At 34.3% G+C, this 22,739-nt stretch overlaps 1 protein-coding gene across 1 annotated transcript in view; it reads right to left on the reverse strand.

Annotated features, from left to right (window-relative positions):
• Positions 1–22,679, reverse strand: part of EXOC5 (exocyst complex component 5) — a 50,327-nt gene extending 27,648 nt beyond the window's left edge. The window contains exons 1-4 of the mRNA XM_051977724.1: positions 22,413–22,679; positions 6,316–6,410; positions 5,298–5,445; positions 1,377–1,571 (exon numbers count right to left, since the gene is read on the reverse strand). Coding sequence (XP_051833684.1) covers positions 1,377–1,571; positions 5,298–5,445; positions 6,316–6,410; positions 22,413–22,439 — 465 coding nt within the window. The 5' untranslated portion in view covers positions 22,440–22,679. The remainder of the gene's footprint in view (positions 1–1,376; positions 1,572–5,297; positions 5,446–6,315; positions 6,411–22,412) is intronic.
• Between the last annotated feature and the right edge of the window lie 60 nt (positions 22,680–22,739).

Here is a 22,739-nt window from a genome sequence, read left to right on the forward strand (position 1 = left end):
GAGTCACTGAATTTTAGACTGTGTGTTGAGAAGACGGGGAGCTGGGGCGTGGCAGGGAGAGAGACATGATGAGACCCATTCTTTAGGAAAAATCACTTCGGCAGCTCTATGGAAGAAGCAGAGAGTGATTTGAGTCAGATACTTACTACATGTAGATGGCAATTATTATGATCCAAAAGAGATGATGAGGACCTGAACTAGAGTGGTAGTTATGAAGATGGAAAGAAAATGAAAAATAAAAGAGATACTACAGAGAAATAAATAGCAAGATTTTGGCAAATGACTGGATATATCAAAGGAGTAAGAATGAGTAAGATGATACTAAAGTTATGTACTGGAGTAACTGGAAAGATGATGGAGCCACTGACAAAACCCAAGTTCTAAAGTAGGGTGAGCTTAGGATGAGTTCTGCTTTGGGCATGTAGAGATTTAGACACCTAAGAAATATCAAGTTTGAAATGTTCAACAGGCTGTCAGTAGTGCAGGAATAAAGATTCAGTGAGAGATTAGCTCTGGATGTAGAGAGAGATCTGTCAATCATCTGTATGGAGAAGATAATTGAACCTTGAAGAGCTACTGATATTGAGAGAGCATAGGGAGAAAACAAGAGGTTCTAGGAGAGAGCCTAGGAGTCAATACCTATACTTAGTGGATGTGAATGAAGATTCAGCAAAGGAAACTGAAAGAAACAATCAGAGGAGAGCCAATAGAGAGTGGAGAAAGGAAAACCCCGATAAGAAAAGAGTAGCGCCAAATGCTACAAAATCAAGAAGAATGATGACAGAGAAAAGCTATTAGAAGGAAAAAAAGTGAGCTAAATTTACCTTCTTTTCAAGACTGCAGAGCAAAATGTACACTTAGATCAGGATTAAGTGACTAGGGCTATGAAAGGAATTAACATGAAATAGTTCATTCAGATTTTTCATTGTTTCAGGGTCTAAACTCTCTATTTTTAATTCTTTAAAAGATATTTTCATAAGAAAACTAAGTATCTTGGACCAGATCCCTAAAGTATATCAGTTTATAATACATAGACGTTTTTTAGCTCATCACCTTTTCCTCCACATTTCTCCAGGAGACCATATTCCAAATATAGATGCATTATGGAAGAAGTTTACAGGAAAGAACTATATTCTAAAACTGATTACATTAGCAATTCTAAAATCTCATATAATTTTCAAATGAAAAATGTCAATACTACCCCATTAAGAATTAGTGAATATAAATGCTATCTACAGTCAAGTGTTGATTTATACTTCCAAACAAAACTTTTCATAAGACAGTCACTCTGGTAACTCACCATGTAGAGTCACAATAAGTTGTAATTAGGGCAGTGCTGTTTAATAAACTGCTTTTATCCTGCTGACAGCTCTTACCTTTTCAGAATTTTTAAAAACATCAGACTTCAATTCTCCATCTAGAAACTCATTAAAGTATTTCATCAGTTTCTGAGCCTCCACAGCCCGTTGCCGTGGTGTGTTTACCCCCTCCAGCTGGTCACCAAGGTGACAGACCTTAGTTGCTACATAGCTGATATGCTCATCTAATTCTTGGAAATGTTGGAAGGCAACCTATAAAAAATGGGTAAAAGAAAAAAAAAAGAAGTTATTATTAAACAATTAGACAATTAAAAAAACAAAACAATGTTTCAAGTATTCTATATTAAAAATAACCCAAAGTCAGAAGGCAAGATGATGAGGTATCAAAAAAGAAACATAGCAGAACTCCCCTCAAGTGCCTCCAAACAGACAAGGAAAATGCATTAGACCAAGTTCTGACTAGGAAATTGAAAACAAATATCACAGTGAGTCATTTTTCTAGCACAGGTCAGCATAAGGAGACAAAGAGAATCATGGACAGGGTCTAGCCAGGAATGACCAGAAAGGAAAGGTAGCACACTAGGCAATAAGAGGCCCCAGATTGAGCACAGAGAGGCCTGATCTGTCGAGGTATAGGAATAAATGCCAAATGAATATTCTGTTGTTCCCTACCAAGTTTTAAGTTATAGATCCAGGGCTGAGGAAGGGACCTGTGCTTAGAGGTGGCAGTCGAGGACAGGATGAATTGTGGTACCTAAACTGTGAACCATGAATGGCATAAATTCAGAAGCAAGCAGCAGTTGTACGACTTGAATTCCATGGGTAGAGCAGGATCTCAGTTAAGGTCTCTTGTCTAAAGGAATCATTAAAGCCATCACCAGGTTTAAAATCTCAAATTAGAACCTATAGCACATAATGGCTGAATCCAGTAGCAAACTGTCCTGAATAATTAAAATAAATGAAATAAAATCCAATTATGTCACAAAACAATGAAAAAATGTTAAAAACAAAGTAGAGACTGGAAAAAAAATAGAAAAATAAGGTATCTCACAGCAAAAATGAGTGACTTCAAAAAGAGATTGAAAAGAAATAATTTAAGATAAGAGACTAACTGAAAGCTAGGGCAAAAAAATAAATAAAGAGCCTAGTATCATATATTAAGATATCATAAATGAAAACTTCCTAGAACTCTTAGAACCAGAGAGCAGAAGAGACATGAAAAGAATCTTCCACTCACCTCTAAAAACTTCAAAATGAAAACTCATAGGAACATTATAGCCAAAGCTCAGAATTTTTAAATTAAATAGTTAGAAAGAAAGAATTCAAGTACTAAAGGAACTGCAGTAAGTATCACACATATCTCTGAAGTCATCACCATAAAAGAGAAAGAGCTTAGAATATGATAATCCTCAAAGCAACCAAGAATAATCTATCCAGCAAAAACTGAGCATAACCCTACAAGGAGAAAATTTGATTTTTTAATGAAACAGAAGACGTCCAAGCATTCCTAATCTATAGGAACTCTAATGTATAGGAACTCTGAAATGCAAACACAGGAGTCAAGAGAAACACAAAAAGGTAAATGAGTGAGTAATCTTTAGAATTGAAAAATAGATAAAACAGCTTACATGTGTCCCTTCAAAACACATGAGAGAGAATTTAATTAGTCAAAAGGCTTGGGAGTACTTCTGTTATGTTTTAACGATCTTAAAATAGAGAAAGAAGAAGAAAGTAGGCAGAGAGAGAAATCTACATAAACGAGAAAGGGGTGAGAGTTACACTTTTATTTCTAACTCATTGAACTCCTTTTAACTTAAGAGTTAGCCTTGGATCCAAACAGGAGAGTTTCTCTCATTTGAACATGAAAAGTTCTGCAGATCATTGCACAGGTAGTTAAAATATCTGCTTTTATATAGTTGAATAAAATTAAAATCCATTAATTAAAATTTAGATTAATACATTAATAATTAAATTAAAAATTAAGGTACATTAATTATTAAATTAAAATAAAATGCATCCTTGGTACAAAATTACTGTCCTCTTGTGTGTATGTGTGCATGTGTATGTGTATGTGTGTGTGTGTGTGTGTGTGTGTGTGTGTGTGTGTATCTTATATAAAAGTGTTATGTAAGTCTTTATATAAAAGAATATTATCAAGTTAACAATTTGTTCTGAGGCTATTTTTATTTGAACTATATTGAAAAAAAGATAAGATATATGATAATAACAAAATTAAAAGACTAGCACGGGGACAGTGACTTGTTCCAGGACTGTTTTTAATGGAAAATCATCAAAAAAGATGAGAAAAACATGATTACCAATTTTCATCAAAAAAGAAAAGAATACATTAATAGCTAATATTAAAATGGGTTTTAAGTTTTAGAAAATATTTTATAACATTTATATAAGTTAAGTACTACAGGTATAATTATTCTCTATAGAGAGGGATGATAGAAGCAATACCCCAAGCTTTAGTCCACACAAACTAAGTTAGTTTCTCCCTACAGATTATTGAAGCTATTGGCTAAAGAGTCTGAGGCTCAGATTGCTTATGGAGTTTTCTAGTGGTCCAGGTGCAGAAAAGTCAGACAAAAAGAATCAACAGCTACTCCCAACTTGAGACTCCTATTGAGCAAACCAGTGAGAGCAGCAGTTAGAGTCAACTGAATCAGTGCTGTACCTTTACTGAATATTCTTTCCCTGCTCTGATTAAATAAACCTTTTGCTAACTGTTAGATGTTTTAAAAGTATTTATTTCATTTCAAATCCTAATCTATGCTACCAGGCTAACCTGAATCAAGCCAGGCTGATCACACTGAGAGAAGGAATTAAACTCTAGAAAGTTAAGGCACTCAACTATAATCACACATGTTAAACACAAAAAGCAGGATATATATTTAGATCTCCCATGACTCCAATACCATTTCTACTCTATCTCAGTTTCTCAATGAAGCAATGTTAAGGGAAACAGCACAGCAAAATCCAGGTTCTGGGGAAAGCAAAGAAGACTAGATACACAGGCTTTGTAACATAAGGACACAGACCTGCTTTAATTAGCGCAAATAGCACAGCTTTGGAAGTTTGGGGCACTATTTTAGGTAGACTAAATATTTATCCCATGATTTTAGCAAAGCTATGTGAGAGTTTAGTAGAAAAACTCAAGTAATGAACTTTTAAAATCTAAATATATAAGATTAATATTTTTTCAATAATATTTAAGAAGAGGTTGCAACAAATTTAAGACACAACTGGGGCCCCAAAGCTAAAGGATATGCCCCACTCTAAAATCTCAAAGATTAAGCTAGGTCCAGATAAGTTATGAAATTGTTCTGTGAGGTCTTTTCTAGCCTGACGATAATACAAGGGTTTGATTATGTTCTAAATTATGCTGATTAGACTATCGCTAAGGGGGAAAAAACTTTCCAAATATATATTACTTAAACTTTAGACAGAAATTTATTAGGTGTGAAAAGATGAAAAGGAACATATCTTTTATTGGGACACATACATTCCTTGTAAATTTATTTCCCAGACTAAGTTTGCTTTAAGGGAAAAGGTGATCCAGGAGACCCCCAAAGCAAGAAAGGTCAACTACAAGGCCATCTAAAGTCTTGGGTCTGGTTAAGAAATGCCATTTTACTAAGTCTTCCTAAAAATTCTGGACAAAACAAGAATTATCCAGCTTCCTAAGTTAGGAAAATGTAGTCTGATTTGGTACCAACACTCACTATTAAACACAACAAAGAGTAAATGATTCCAAGTTGGCAATTTTAGATCATTAACTTTTTTTTCCACCAGCAGAAACTATCCTTAAACAAATAATCATTTTTTTTTATTTTATTAGTTTTTTTAAAACTGAACTTAAGAAAAAAATAAGTTAAAGATGATATACATGTATATTTCTTTAATTTTTGGATGAGTTAGCCTAATTTTTACCTGATTGCTTTTCTGGAGTTCTTGCATTAGCCTAATTTTTACCTGATTGCTTTTCTGGAGTTCTTGCACTTTCTTAGCAAATTCCTTGGCTTCTTTTTGACACTGCTGTTCAAGTTTTTCTACCCTTCTCTGAATCCTTTCATCCATTATTTGAAGTTCTTGAATATGGTTTACAAATTCTTCTAACAATCTGTTAAAATGAAATTATTATAAAATTATAAAGTACAAAAACAGAATGTTTATGCCCAAACAGAATCTACTAATAAATCAATTCACATAAGTAATCTAAGTCTAAATAAAAAACTCCACAGGAAAGAGATGATTATTTCTCTACAGTCTTTTTTGGAACTCCTTGTTGTTTAACAATAGTATTTAAATCTTCCCACTATTTCATACTTTCTGACCTTGATCAGGACTTAAAACTTGAAATATGTGAATATATGTCTGAAATAATGTCTATACATAGACATTATTTCAGAAATATATTTCTCAGTTGTTGTAATGAAAATTATTGTTCTGTGGCTAAATCATGCTGAAAATTTTACTCTGGACTCAACTCCCTGTCATGAGCTATGCACCACTGAACTACAAAATAATTTTAATGTAAGTCTAAGGAAAATCACCAAGCAGACAAAATATGTTGCAAATCATATAATGCATTCCAAAGCCCAACATATATTAATTCTTGATTACTTGTACAATTTTCAATGTTCAATTTTGTTCACATTATTTAAATTGATTGTACTTAAAACAAATGAAATATATTTGTTTTAGAGAGGCAATATCTTACAGCATAACTTATAAGTTCTCCTTAAACAATTGTAACAGTAAACCAAATTAAAGTTTTCAAAATGAAGTCATTATACAAATTCAAAAACACTTGACCATCTAAAAAAGAAAATATCTCATTTCTGAAATTCACTACAGATTTTGTTCATAACTGGTAAAATAAGATCAGATAAAAATTTGAGACTAACTGCATATAATTACTTCCTTTATTTCAAAAGCAAAAATGTAGTCACATTAAAAGATGTAAGTGATGGGGAAATTTTCACTTCACCTTTTGGGATCAAAAGCTTCAGGTCCTCCTCGAGAGCCTCCTCCCGGAGTTCTCCATACCAGACGTTCAATGTACTCATCTGCCACAAAAGGCTCCTAATTTATAAAATAAATATTCTATGATACCAATCCAAAGAGAGTAATTATACTACTAATAGGGTCTTAAGAGTTGGATTTTGAGAGATTAAAAAGTAGTAAAAGGAACGCACTGCAATTAAATTACCAAATATTTAAAACAAATTTTGGAAAAACTTGCTATTAAAATACAGTATCTCAACACAATGTATATACCTATTAATTACATTTATTTTAATCAAATATATAACTTTTGGAATGAACATTTGTGAAGTATTTTATCAGCCTAAGGCAACACACTCAACCTCTGCTTCTATACATTTTTTAGAACAACAGTACCAACATGTAAGCACATTTCTATACCACTGTGTATGTATGTATGTGTATATATATATATATATATATATATATATGTATGTGTGTGTGTACATTCATACACTATTCTTGTTCCTACCCATTTGCAGTTCCTCTTTCATTATAAATAAAAACAATATTAAAAAAAAAATTTGTACCGACGTATTTCATTTTCTTGTCCTGTCTCCTGTTTTCATTTTTAAATGCTGCTGGGATATCTGGTTAAAATAGACTCAATGCCAAGTTCTGTGTAGGCTCATTTTAAAATTATTTTATTACATAATGCTGTTCAATCTTTATCCAGTATGATGATTTAGTGGAAAGAGTATTATATTTGAAGTCAGAGGGCCTGGATTTACCAGCTTTATTATTATTAGATTATAACTTGGAGCAAATCATTTAAACTAAACAGGCCTCAGTTTCCTCAACTATAAAATAAATACACTGGAGTAGATATTATCGAATTTCCTTTCTAGCTCTAACTTTTATGATCCTGACCTCTGTTTCAAAAATAACTCACAAAATAATAGCAAACCACATTTGCATAACAATTCAAGGTATACACAGCAATTTTCTCACAGTAAGTATGTAATTATCCTCATTTAAAGATAAAGAAACAAGGCTCAGAGAGGTAAATTGATATGCTGAAGGTTACATAGCTAGTAAGTGGCAAATACAGGACTTTTTATCCAGGTCCTCTGACTCCAAATTCAGTGCTTTTCCTACCAGACTATGGTGTATTAATGTAAGATTAATGTGATAAAATGTGATCAGAGAGTAATCCATGTGAAAGACCTAAGGATCTTGTCAGTATTGGTGTTTGTCGAGTTATTTCAATCATGCCGGACTCATCATGACCTAATTTGAGATTTTTTTTTTTGGCAAAGATAACGAAGTGATTTGCCATTTCCTTCTTGAACTAATTTTCCAGATGAGGAAATTAAGGCAATTAAGGTGAAGTGACGTGCCCAAAGTTATACATAATAAGTGTCTGAAGCCATATTTAAACTCAGACTTTCCTGACTCTAGGTTCTACAATCTATTCACTACACCACCTAGATGACATTATGTATCAGCTTTTGATAGTTGATAGGATTAGGAAGTAACTAGTAGGATTAGGAGGTATCTAGTCATTTCAGTCATGTTCCATTCTCCCATGACCCCATTTGGGGTTTTCTTGACAAAGATACAAAGAATTTTGGAGAATAGCAAGATTAATAAAATATTAAATTTAAATTATTAAAAATCAACTTCTCAAGTATTGATAAGTCTCTCAAGGTTTCCTATCACTTCCAAATACAGCAAAGTAATATAAGAAAAATTTAAAAATCCCATGATCTGAACACTAAGAAAGATTAAATATGTCCTTTTTAAAAGAAAAACTTGAATCTTTGAAAAGCATTGCCTTTTTTTGAATATTGGATTGCTATTTAGATAACAAAAACTATAATCTCAATAAGTCTAAAAGAGTAACTATATCTCAATTTTTTAAGAGTTCCTAAAAATCCAGAAAAAAATCTCAATGTAGACCTTTAATATATATATATATATAATATAAAATATATATTATATATTATATATATTATATAAAATTTTTTTTAATTTGATGCACAATAATAATTAACTTTATGATTTGAGGATAACAGAAACTCCTTTTTCTTAATTTAAGGTACTGTAGTTAGGAATAATGATAAAAATGTGAATGAGAACAACAGCTCATCTCTCCATCCTGGTCACAAGAATTTAATTAGAGCCCCCCTCCCAAAAAAATCCTGAAATCCCAGCATACTAATTATAAGAGTATAGAGTATGTTTATTATACACATCCCCCAATGGACCAGTAGAATATCTTTTTTAAAAAAATGAAATTTGGCATGACCTATTTGATAAACTGAGCCTTCTTGATCACCTTCCCTAAATGTTCAGAAATCATCCCTTTAATAATATTCTAAATTTTGTCAAAAAATAAGTTCATTAATCTATAATATTAAAATTCTCCTTTTAAAAAACTGGGACATTAGCCCATCTCTAGTACTATGGCATCTCATCTATTCACGATGATTTTTCGTGTTGTCCAGAGAAGTTATTTTCATAATGACATTAAAACATTTAATTTCTAATACAATAAATATAGACATAAGCCAATTAAACAAAATTTCTAAGAGGAGAGGGCTCAATAATTAAGAGTATAAAAGAGTCCTAAAACCAAAAAGTTTGATAAACGCTAGTCTGACATAATTATATTCCATTACCATATACCACAATTTGTTCACTTATTCTCCAATCAACTGGCTTTTTTGACAAAAATTATCACAATTTTTCAAAAATTGTCATTATCTGACAAGCTTTTCTTTGTTTATGACAGATCTGAACATTTCACTTAACCTTTTAAATTTACAAACAAATCCTCTCCCATGTTGGTGTGATTTGCTGTGCTTTTAGCTGAACCCTAACTAAGATAATTTCAGAAGGAGTTCTCTATGCCTGATGTTTAAGCAGCAACTAAGGAACAGAAATTATTACAAGGTTGAATGGAAATTAGGGCTGTGGTAACGTAGGACAAGGGTCAACCTCTATGACAAATATAGAAAAACTTCAACTTAACCAAGTTTTAACTTTCTTAGGGAAAATTATTTTTTCTTTTTCAAATTTTTACTGACATTATTGGTCTATTTTTAATACCTTTTTTTTTTTCAAAACTCCCTCAAAACAAATAACAACTATATTCTTTTGTATAATTTTTGTCTGTGAGATCTTAACTACACCTTTTATAAAATGTTTAAAATATGCAGTTCTCAAATTTAAAATATGCATTAAATCATGCCTAACTTTAATCTACTTATCTGTTACTTTAATTCTTCTAATAGTCAAGTCCTTCCAATATTTCTATCATTTCTATTTTGACAATCAGTTTCTTCTTAATGGTCACAAATAAGTTCAGAATAGCAGTTCCTCATGTCATTTTCTTGTACTTTTTGATAAATGAAATTATTGTGGCAGTAAATCAGTAAAATGATAAACACTTTAAGGGCAGGGACTGTTTCATCTTTTTGTTTATTTATAACCTCTAGGACTAAATATAGTGCATAACACATCGTGGGTGCTTAACAAATGCACAATAATAAACTGAAATGAAATTAAGAATACATCAATTGCTCTTACTTTTTAACCGAAAGTTTCAAGATATTAATTTATCAATACATTTTTGCTAAGTGCCTACCCTGTGCCAGGTTCAAATGGCTAAAGTCCTTTATAACCACTCTCTATACCAAAAATATGATCAATTTCCTATACTCATCATATATGTTTTAAAACTTTTTTAACTGGGTGATTGATGTATAAGCTCTTCCCATATTATCACTTTTTTTGTTCTGCAATAATCTTCACATATTCTCTACCTTTGTTCCCAGATTTCTTCACCTAAGCACTAGTTCTTGATAGGTAATCATACTGCCCCTTGTATTACATCTGTTCCTTCTGAATATGAAATAACCAATCATTCCCATAGTTTAACCAGGAATCATTTTTTATCTGATCTCATGATTAGTGGCCTGAATTACAGTTCTTATGTGATGATCAAGTTCACCTTATTACCTATATTTTATGCATTTATATATAGATATCTGGGACCATAAGTTTTATTACCAATAATTTATTTATTTATTTAAATAGGGAGGTATTTAAATTTAAATAGGGAGGTAATAAAAAACTTTTAAAATAAGAGTTCTTGGTAAATTATCAGTGCTCTAGTGATCTCCCTATGTATTTGCTAATCTCATGGTATCTCATTTGTTAGTTGTATGTAGGTAGCTTCTCCCCCTCTAATTTCCCCTTGCCATTTAAAATTCATGCTATAAATAGTAGTTTTAAGTCATCAGATCAGCCCACAAAAACCAAATTACCACGTTTCTTAAATATGATACTATTCCTTCTTGCCCAATAACCAAAATAATCCTTTTCACTCTCCTTAACATGCATCATTATTCTCAGCTCACTATGAGCTTTAGTAGAAAAGTTAATGTAAGTTAATTCAAGTTAAAGTTTTCAAGGAAACATATCATAAAGAGTTCCAATTACATTCTCCCTGAAATAAGATTATGCCCTTCCCTTTTCCTTCCTTTTCCCTGGCATTGGGAATAGAGCCCCCATCTACTGGGGATCACTCTTTATGGTTTGAGGCACATTTGAGGAAAGTAAGAGTAGAAATCTCTCAAATAAACATAAATAGTAGGTAACAATTCTTGGTCTCAGGTAGCTTCCTATTCATCCCCCCTTCTTTTCTTTGGTCTCAAAAAAATCAGCCTATCTAGTTCCCTTCTTAATGCTACAACCTACTGTGCTTCCAACTAGGATTTTTCTTTCCCTTGGCTTATTAAAGTTCAGCACATATCTTAGCAGCTTTTTCTGTTACTACAATAAGCACATAGGTTTTAGAGATTTATTATTATTATTTTTTTTTACCATTTCTTATTAGTAACAATAGGAAAACAAAATAAAATGTCTCCAATTGGTAATAATGGAAAACATTGCAGACACAAGAAATAATCAATGAAAAAACAGAGGCATATGATGGAGTATATAGTATGTGAGAAACAACAAGGTCAATCTGGCTATTATGGTAGGGATAGGGAGTGAAAGAAGACTGGAAGAGTAGGAAGCAATTAGGTTCTGAAGAACTTTTAATATCAGATTTTATATTGGATCTTAGAGAGAACCACTGTAGTTTTCGTTTTTGTTGTTGGTTTGTTTTGTTTGTTTTGGGAGGTGAGTGGAAAGAATGACATGAATAAAGAATAAAAGCATTTAAGTGCTTATTATATATCAGGATCTGTCACAAGGTCAGACCTGCATTTAAGAAAGATGCTTTGAGGCAAATCTTTTGGTAGTCACAGAGTTGCAAACTAAGGGAATGTCTATTAATTTGGGTATTAGCTGAACAAGTTGTGGTGTAGGTTTGTAACAATTCTGTTACTATTGTTAACAACTCTGTTATATGGATTCATGATGCAAGGTATTATCCAAATCCAGAAGAATAATTGAAGAAATCTGAATGCAAATCAAAGCAAGCTACTTTTCCTTTTTGTGTGGGTTTTTTTTTTTTTTTTTTGGGGGGGGAGGGTTGTTGTTTGTTTCATATTTTCTTTCACAGCAGAACTGACACGGAAATACTTCTACATAATTGTATATGTACAGCAAATTGCTTACTGCCCTAGAGAGGGGAGAAGGGAAACAGAGAACTGAGAATTCAAAATTTAAAAAATAATAATAATTTGAAAAATTAACTTTATAGATGTGAAAAAATTGGGATACTAATACACTGGTGGTGGAACTGTACACTGATCCAATCATTTTGGAGAGAAACCTGGAATTATGTCCAAAGAGTTGTACTCTTTGACCCCTCAAAAACACTATTAGGTCTTTCTTCTAAGGTGATCAGGGAAAAAGGAAAAGAACTATATATACAGCACATGACTATGATGAAATGCTACTGTTTTATAAAAAATGATGAGCTGTTGGTTTAAAAAAAAATGCATGATTTATAGGAAAATGAACAGAACCAAGAGAATGTTGCATATTAGTAACGTAACAGCAATATTATTCCAAGACCAACTGTGAATGACTAAGTTATTATGAGCATAATAAACACTCAAATTAATACAAAATAACACTCAAATTAATAAGAGAAAAACTTGATAAAGAGGAATGTGTATACTATGGTTTTTCATATATATATTTATATGTGTTATGCCATAGTTCTCAGTTTCCCTAATTATCCTAACCCAGTCTTGACTCAGTTTCTCTGCTTCTCAAACCTCAGTCCTGCAAAACCTCCCCTCCCTCTTAATCAGAATATTTGATAAGGATGAAAGATTTTATGTTTTAGAATATCAGAATGCCTTTCCTCATCCCACGCTATTGTAAAGTTAGATACCATCTTATCAAGATGCCTCTCTGCATATCCAGGGTGCCTCCCCCTATTATGTCATCCCATCCTATCAGAGTCCTGTTCCCGCTCTCAGTGCTCTGACTCCACTCCTGCCTCAGTATACCCCCTGAGTCTGAGCCATGTGTATACAGGTCACTGAGAACTCACATTACTGGATGGATTCTTGGAGACGATAGTCTCATTCAGCCCTGGGACCAAACCATGGATCCATTTGGTCCCAGTAAATCTCTCCCATTTAATAAATTATTAAATATTCTCTAATCTCTATCTTGCCTCAGTTTCTCCGGCATTACATATATATATATATCTATGTCTGATGGTGACCTTTTCTAGGCTGAGGAAGGGAAGAAAGGATTTTTAAAAAGCACATAGCAGACAACAAAAGAAAACTCAGAAAGAAGCAAAGAAAAGCAGAGTAGCTTTTGAAAACAATGTGTAGTATTTATCTTTTTTTTTAACAATGAAGTAATTCTGGCCAATTTCAAGACGTGTGATGAAGAAAGCATCCAAAAAGAGGACTATGAGGACCCATTCCACAGTATTTTCACCTTTTTTATTGTTTGCTTGCTTTTTGTTTTCTTTTTTCTTTCTTTTTTGATCTGATTTTTCTTATGCAATGATAAATGTGGAAATATGCATAGAAGATTTGCACATGGTTAACATATAATGGATTACTTGCTATAGAGGGAAGAGGGAAGGAGAGAGGGAGAAAAATTTGGAGCACAAGGTTCTGCAAGAGTAAATGTTGATATCTAACATATATAGGACTGCTTGCCATCTAGGGGAGGGGGTGGAAGGAGGGAGGGGAAAAATCGGAACAGAAACGAGTGCAAGGGATAATGTTGTAAAAAAATTACCCTGGCATGGATTCTGTCAATATAAAGTAATTATTAAATAAAAATTAAAAAAAAAAGAGTAAATGTTGAAAACTATCTTTGCATATATTTTGAAAATAAAAAGCTATTATTTTTTAAAAGATGTTACTACTAGGCTTATACCCCAAAGAGATACTAAAGAAGGGAAAGGGACCTGTATGTGCCAAAATGTTTGTGGCAGCCCTGTTTGTAGTGGCTAGAAACTGGAAATTGAATGGATGCCCATCAATTGGAGAATGGCTGGGTAAATTGTGGTATATGTATGTTATGGAATATTATTGTTCTGTAAGAAATGACCAGCAGGATGAATACAGAGAGGCTTGGAAAGACTTACATGAACTGATGCTAAGTGAAATGAGAAGAACCAGGAGATCATTATACACTTCGACAGCGATATTGTATGAGGATGTATTCTGATGGAAGTGGATTTCTTTGACAAAGAGACCTGAGTTTCAATTGATAAATGATGGACAGAAGCAGCTACACCCAAAGAAAGAACACTGGGGAAACGAATGTGAACTATTTGCATTTTTGTTTTTCTTCCCGGGTTATTTTTACCTTCTGAATCTAATTCTCCCTGTGCAACAAGAGAACTGTTTGGTTCTGCAAACATATGTTGTATCTAGGATATACTGCAACATATATAGGACTGCTTGCCATCTAGGGGAGGGGGCGGAGGGAGGGTGGGAAAAAATCGGAAGAGAAGCAAGTGCAAGGGATAATGTTGTAAAAAAATTACCCTGGCATGGATTCTGTTATTATTAAATAAAATAAAATAAAAGATAAAAAAAAATAAAAGATAAAATGTTTTGTTTCTTATACCCCCTCTAAGTGTTCTTTCAATTACTGTCTCAAGACATGTACCATAACACTGATGGGGTAAAATTAAATGTACCAATTGGAGAGGGGAAGTGAAAGAAGAAAATGGGAATTAAGGTTGGGCACTTTGTGACTGCAAAGTCATGGAAACAGGATCTAAAGATGGATGGAAAACTGGCTCTGAAGAAAATTTATAGAAAAGAAATTCCCAAACTATTTTAAATAAAAGTGACTCAACTGAATTACAATAGTCACAAAAATGAGATCTTTGGAAGAAGGAGGAATAGCATCAAACAGATGTATAGGAAAAATAATAAAAATTTCTAAACAACACTGAAACATAAAGCACTTTACATACAGTGTTGTGAAATAGTTACAAGAGTTATTACCCCCATTTTACAGCTTAACTGGCTTGGCCATAGTCACAAAGCTATAAAGTGATAGAAGGGAGATCTAAGGCTAGTTTCCTGACTGAAGTTCAGCACTACAAGCAATGACAGCTCCATTACTTTATTAGCAAATAAGAAATTCAATACTTAAGGAAACGATGAAATTTAAATGTGTGTGGGACACAAAAACAGAGAATATGCAATCCCTAGCCATAAGGTCCTTCTAGGACTGGCAGCTAAAATTACAAATCTTGATTTTATGGATTTCAGAATCACAATGTGCTGTAATCTTGAATACCATCAAATACCATTCAAGCCAAATCTTTGTGGCTTTTAAAAACTGATGAAACAATTCGTGGATTAGTTTACATATACTACTTTAATGTTTAATGTATATGCTTTGTGTGTTTTGTATAAATTTAATTATGTGCACACTGTTTCTTCTAGTAACAGTGATACCTCCTTGAGCACAGGGACTATTCCATGTTCATCTTTAGAGTCTAGCATATAGTGGACTAATAAACATTTGTTGACTAATATCTGGACAAATGAATGAGGGACCAAAGGCCAAAAAGCAGTTTGTTGTGTACTTTGTTATGTCACACCAAGTGTATCAGAATATTTGTACAGAATCTTATCATTGTAAGGGATTCTAACTCAATCATTTTACAGATGGGAAATTGATATCGAAACCTTTAATTTCTTCAAGTCCCCAATGTTGCTCCCATCTTTCTTCTTTAGCAAATAAGCTGCTTTCCTATCCATCTTCAGCTGCATTCCACACCTGCTTTTCCCTTCCCTCCTTTGCTCTAGGCTACTAAAAAAAAAAAAAAAAAAAAAAAAAAAGGCACTCTTTCTTGCCAAAGCCAATGACTCTGCTGATGTCCTTGATACATCTCTCCTGGGTACACCAAACACTTGCCCTATATCCTTCCTTCTCTCACTTCAGTCTCTTCTTATCTCTCTTGCTCTCTATAAACATACCTATGATTCCAAAAGGCTTTAAAAGAAATCATTTGACTAACAACACTGATTCACACTATTGTTCTTCTTTCTACCAAAAGAAAAAAAAATCCTAGAAAATATCATTTCTATTTACTAACTCACTACTATATTCATCCACTTTACAATGTAATCAGGCTTGTGACACTATTCTACTCAAACTGCCCTCTCCTTGGTGCTCAATGACCTCTTCAATTACTAAATCTGATGGCCTTTTGCAATTATCACCCTCGCTGATCTTTTCATGGGTTAACATCCTTAACCATTCCTTTTCTTGCATATTCTTTCTTGTGGTCACTATGACATTACACTTCTCTTAGTTCTAGCTAACTTCAGTCTCCTTTTTTGAACCATCATCCATTTCTCACAATAGGGTTGTTCCTTCCCAAAGCACTTTTAATAGACAGTTTTCTTTTAATAGATGTTCTCTCTTCAGCTCATCTGTTCCCATAGGTGGAATTATCATCTCTATGCAGATAAATCTCACCTCTCCCTCTTTTTTTATATCTATGCATGCCCCCTACATACACACACATTACCCCTATCATCTTTATTTCAATTCTGAAACCCCATTTTACATTTACAACTATCTAAACATCTCATCAACATTTCAAACTTAATAACACACAACAGAATTCATACTTTCTCCTACTTATTCTGTTCCTTACTCAAACTTCAGATGTCTATGAACAATATCTTCAGCTTCTTACTTATTTCACGCTCATAGTCAATCAGTTTGAAAGAGAATTCTATTCCCATATGCCCTCTCATAATTAGCACCTTCCTTGCATCTAAAGCACTACCACTGTAGCAAAAAAGATGATGGCCTCAAAAGAAAAAAACAAATTTTTGATGCCTGGAAGAATTATGGGGGAAAATAGGAAATAATTCAAAAACCCTAGCATTATTCTTAATTCTTCCTCCTCTCTCACATTATGTATCTAAATAGTTGCCAAGAGATACCCTTCTCTTTACTCACAGAAGGACCATCCTAGTTCAAATCCTTCTTTCTCATTTGGACTATTATAAAAACTCTTACCTATGGCTCCAAGAGGCTAGAAACACAAACGCTGCTGATCCTATCATTGGTCTCAGTCTCAAGGTTAAATGTCAACTGTCTCTACTTTGCTCCCAAATCCAAGAACCTTAAATTCATCACCCTTACAGAATGTATCACCTTTGGTTTTCACACCTCTTTTGAACATTCTCCATACTATTAGAGAACTGGAGGGGGAAGCGAAGAATATCTTCTAAACCTTCATTTAAAGAGGGCTCACAGACCAGCCAACTCCCCATTTCCTAACAGCTGTACTTCTTAGATTAGATGCCCCATTGGCAAACAATTACATCCTCCCTCCCATGTTCCCACCCACCCTTTTCAGCAATCTTTTTTTGGATAGTCTCTTTGATAGATTATAAGCTTCTTCAAAGCAAAAGTCTTTTTTTTTTCTTATTTGCATTCCCAATGCTTAGAACCTTATGGAGGGTGCTATACAATCAGTCTGGCAAGATCAGCTGTATGAAAAGCTTTTAAATTCAAGAGCTTTATTTTATCCTAAAAGCAATGAAAAGATAGAAGCATCTTAAAAAGAGTAGTGGCACAATCAAGATTATTTGGCAGAAAAATGTTTGTGGCAGCCCTTTTGTAGTGGCTAGAAGCTGAAAAATGAATGGATGTCCATCAATTGGAGAATGGTTGAATAAATTGTGGTCTATGAATGTTATGGACTATTATTGTTCTGTAAGAAATGACCAGCAGGATGAATACAGAGAGGACTGGCGAGACTTACACGAACTGAAGCTAAGTGAAATGAGCAGAACCAGGAGATCATTATATACCTTAACAATGACGCTGTATGAGGATGTATTCTGACGGAAGTGGATTTCTTCGACAAAGAGATCTAACTCAGTTTCAATTGATCAAGGATGGACAGAAGCAGCTATACCCAAAGAAAGAACACTGGGAAATGAATGTAAACTGCTTGCATTTTTGTTTTTCTTCCCGGGTTATTTATACCTTCTGAATCCAATTCTTCCTGTGCAACAAGAGAACTGTTCGGTTCTGCACACATATGTTGTATTTAGGATATACTGTAACCTATTTAACATATATAGGACTGCTTGCCATCTGGGGGAGGGGAAAAATTGGAATAGAAGTAAGTGCAAGGGATAATGCTGTAAAAAATTACCCTGGCATGGGTTCTGTCAATAAAAAGTTATTTTAAAAATAAATAAATAAATAAAACTTAAAAAAAAAAAAAGATTATTTGGCAGATTTCTAGTCATATGAAAAAATGTTCTAAATCACTATTAACTAGAGAACTGCAAATTAAGACAACTCTGAGGTACCACTATATACCTCTCAGATTGGCTAAGATGACAGGAAAAGACAAGGACAAACGTTGGAGGGGATGTAGGAAAACAAAGACACTAATACATCTAATACAACATTAGTGGAGTTGTAAACTGATCCAACCATTCTGGAGAGCAATTTGGAACTATGCCCAAGGGGCTATCAAACTGTGTATACCCTTTGATCCAGCAGTGTTTCTATTGAGCTTGGATCCTAAAGAGATCATAAAAGAGGGAAAGGGAACCACATGTGCAAAAATGTTTATGGCAGCCCTTTTTGTTGTGGCAAGAACCTGGAAACAGAATGGATGCCCATCAGCTGGGGAATAGCTAAATAAATTGTGGCATATGAAGGTAAGGGAATATTATTGTTCTATAAGAAATGATCAGCAGGATGATTTCAGAAAGGCCTGGAGTACAGGCCTTTTGTGATCAACTCTGATGGACCTGGCTCTTTTCATCTGTAAGGTAATTCAGGCCAATTGCAATAAACTTGTGATGGAGAGTCATCTATATCCAAAAAAAAGAACTGTGGTGACAGAATATGGATCACAACATAGTATTTTCATCTTTTTTGTTGTTGTTCGCTTTTTTTTTTTTTCATTTTAAATATGGAAATATGTGGAGAAGAACTGCAATGTTTAACCTATATTAGATTACTTGCTATCTAGGAGAGGGAAATGGGGGGAAAGAAAGGAGAAAAATTGGGAACACAAGGTTTTGTAAGGATGAATGTTGAAAAATATCTTTGCATGTATTTTGAAAATAAAAAGCTAATGTAAAAAAAGACTATTTGGCAGATGTAAAGCAGATAAAATGCAGAGGGGGACACTGAAAATAGGGTAACCAATTAGAAAAGTAATGTAGCAATACTCCAGATGAGAAGATTCTGGACTAAGATGATTAATATGAGGGAAGAGATAGGAAGAGATGTAAAAAATATAATGGATACAGAATTGGCAAGACTTAGTAATTAACTGGCATGAATTAATGAATGCCAAGTATTAAATATGACTCTCTGACTCTAAGTCTGGGTGACTGGAAAAAATGGTGGTACCCTTAGGATATGGCGTTTTATGGAAAAAGTTAATAGGTTGTTTTAGAAAATAGAGATTTATATAGGATATCTTAGTATAAATATTTAGCAATTAGAGATGTAAAATTTAAACTCAGGAGACAGTTCAGATAGATTTAAGTCATAGATGATTACTGAATTTCTGAGAGTTAATGAGGTCACCAAAAGAAAGTTTAGAGCAGAGCTTTTGTCTATATAGACTCCACATGGGGATGTTATTTCAAAAGACACTAACAAAGAGTGAGACATAAGAGAATCAGAAGAGCAGTGTCATGAAGAATTAGGGGGAAAAAAGAATATGGAGAAGAAAATGGAAAACAAAGCAAAGGCTACTAGATTTACCAATTTAAAAAATCAATTAAAACCTCGGAAGAATGCAACTTTATGATTGAGAAATTAGTAGGAAGAAAGAAAGCAGAAACAACTGTTTCTAGAATAACAGATGGTTTTTTCCTAAGAATTGACTCTGAAAGGAAACAAGAAATCTATAGAGGACACCTGAGTCAAGGAAAGATTTTTGAAAGGATGAGGGTATTGAACGCAAAGAGCTACATCTTGTTTTTAAGGCAGTACAAAAAGAACCAATGAATGAGGTGAGACTGAGAAGTGGTGAGATTTTAGGAAAGGTTGACTGTAATATGAAGGAAGAGAGCAAGGGCTAATTTGCAAGAAAAAATAGAAAGTAGAGAATGAAGGGCTACAAGTAGAGATTGTTATTAGCCATAAGGGCCACGTTACAGAGCAAATGAAGCTAGGATAGGGAATGGTGTTGGGTTATTTGAAGTTGGAATTGGAAATACAAGGCAGCTTGCAAGTAATTAACTTAATCTTTTCTGGGAAGTCTAAATTAGTGTTTGGAAAAGAAGTGGCAACAGGAGAATGATGAAGCAATAGATTCAGGAGGACAACGCAAAATTGTACTAGTTAATGAAAGGGTACAGATTCTGAGGGAAGAAAAGTGAGGTCACATAGTTGTTATACTAAGAGAGCAATGAGAAGAATGACTGGAGCCTATAGTAAAATGGAATTACGACCAGAGGAATTTCATAATTCTGGACTACAAGAGTGAAATGCTTGTTGCTGATGATAAGAGAAAAGAATATATTGATAAAAAGTTTTAAGTTCCCCTGAGAAAAGAGAATATAGAGTAAGTTTTAGTTTCCTAAATAAATAAAAATTTTACTTTGGCAATGAAAAACTGTTTTGATTTTTTTATTGGTATAAAGAGTTTCCAACATTGAATTACTAAAATAATTCTTCATGGTCAAGTATTAATATTAAAAATGACTGTAAAAGTGTTTAAATTGATGAAGCTGAAGGCTAATATAAAGAAAATAATAATAAAGTGTTAGAATCCTAGTGTTAACTCATTACAGTTGATACAAACAATGCTTACTGGTTCACACATTAGAGCAAATCCTTACAAGGTGTTAAATCACTAATATTGATAGAAACAATGCTTAAGTTAACACCTTTGAGAGTTCACACATTAGCTCTCACATTAGTTCACAAGTTTGGATATCTCATATTGAACCCTGAAATCTCCCAAATTCACACCTCCTATAATCCCACTCAGAGAAGAGTCAACCTTTGAGTTTACACCTCTAAAGAGGATAAAAAACAGCTGAGCTCAGTCAGGAGAGTTCAGCTGAAAAGATTGAGAGGGGTGCATCAGCTGGAGATTGAGAAGCCATGAGTCGGAGTTGAGCTAGAGGCAGAAGCTGGCTAAAGCTAGGGCTAGAGGCTAAAAGACAAGCTGCAAGAGCTCTTGGAACCAAGGAGGGAGATAGGCCACTAAGAAAACTAACATTTTGGAAGAGACAATAAAAGATTGTACCTTAATCCCTGGCTGCATTTGAGATGATTATTACTTTGAACTGAAACTAAGGCTGCCTCCAGAGACCCTCCCCAAGAAACCTGCTCCCAGAGAGATCCATCACATATTTTAGAAAAGAAGAGAACACCACAATAAAATGAAATCTTCTTTGGCCTAATACAAGTATCCTACTGCTATTATCACTGGATAATATCAGATAGAATCATATATGTCTCAAATGACAAGTTCCAAGACAAAAGAGACAATTATTTTTACGGGGAAAAAACAAGAAAACAAACAAAAAACAAAACATATTTTCAATGAAATCAGGAAGATTCACTTGACTAAGTATTTGTAGATAATATAAATATCAATTTTAAACTATAACAGAAATACCAAGATTCAGTAATTGTCAATTTCCAAGTATAAATTTAACAGGAATTGTCAACTCCAAGTACAATAGTTATCAGCCAAATGCTATCTTGCATTGTTCTGATTTGTTGACTATCACAAAGTTTGGCATGCTGAAACTAGGCACCTTAAATAACCTTGTAAATACTTTCTCCTTTTCAAGAATGTGTTTAGTTAAAATAAATAACTTAATTAGCATGACTACAAGGTTCTTCCAGTGCCATATCAAGTGGCATCTGGCTGTTTGGCAAAATAATTTGATATTGTAAATGGTTTAAAGCACAGAACACTATGTAAATGTTAACAACTATTTTTTAATCGTTATCATTATTATGATCCTTTAGGATCCTTAAAACACCAAGAAGTTACCAGATTTCCACTTCTCTCTAATTTAATGGACGATGAGGCCTTTCCCAAAGATAAAATTTCCACAGAGATGATAAAAACAGCTTCTTCTACAACTAAAATGATCAATTATAGCCCCAAATGTACAATACAAAGAGATGAATTCCAACTCGGAATCAAACTGCCAGGGGATCACTTAAATCTCGGATGGTTCGCCAAAGAGCATTCATTGCATTCAGGTGTTCTACAAACAAGTTCGGTGGTTTCCCCAACTTAAAAGTTCGTTGTCATTTTCCCTTCCTTCCTGTATCGTTGTCAGACCTTACCATTTTCCTCCAGGCTCCAGATCAGGAGGTTAGCCTACCATATTTCACAGCGGTCTTAAGAAGTTACGAAGAGTTGATCTAGCTCTCCCAAAGAAAATGTGGCTTCCTTCCACTCAGGGACTCATCCCCTCGCCACCCTCCACAGTCCCAAAGACACCCCTCCCCCATTTCTTGCTTCCCCGGACATCCCCTCCCCCAGCTTCTTCTCGCAGGTGCTTTCCCCACCCCCTACCTCAAGGTAGGAACAGGCAGCTGGGGAGGGGCCGGAGTTGTCTCCCGACTCCTTACCAGCTTCAGGAGCAGAAAACCCACCTCGAAAAGCTCCGCCGTCGTAGCCATGCCGACGGACGGTCCGCCTGGCTTTCGCCGCGCAGGAGGATCTCCTTTTTGTTTTTCCCTACGGGATGGTCTCCCACTTCACATGCTGAGCTTCCCCGGCACTCCGCACAGCCCTCCAGCGAGTCTGCCACCTCCGGCACAGCCACTGCCCCAGCCGGCCCAGCAGGGCGGGAGAGCGGCCATAAAGCGGAACCGCTAACGCCTCTCAGCGGCCACCTCCCTGCGCCGCCTGCGCCGCTCAGCCTGTCACCGCCTCCGCACGCCGGAAATGGAGCTGCGCCCGACAGGGCCCAGGCAGGG

Source organism: Antechinus flavipes, chromosome 2 (genome assembly GCF_016432865.1).
Source record: "Antechinus flavipes isolate AdamAnt ecotype Samford, QLD, Australia chromosome 2, AdamAnt_v2, whole genome shotgun sequence".
Lineage (NCBI taxonomy): Eukaryota > Metazoa > Chordata > Mammalia > Dasyuromorphia > Dasyuridae > Antechinus > Antechinus flavipes.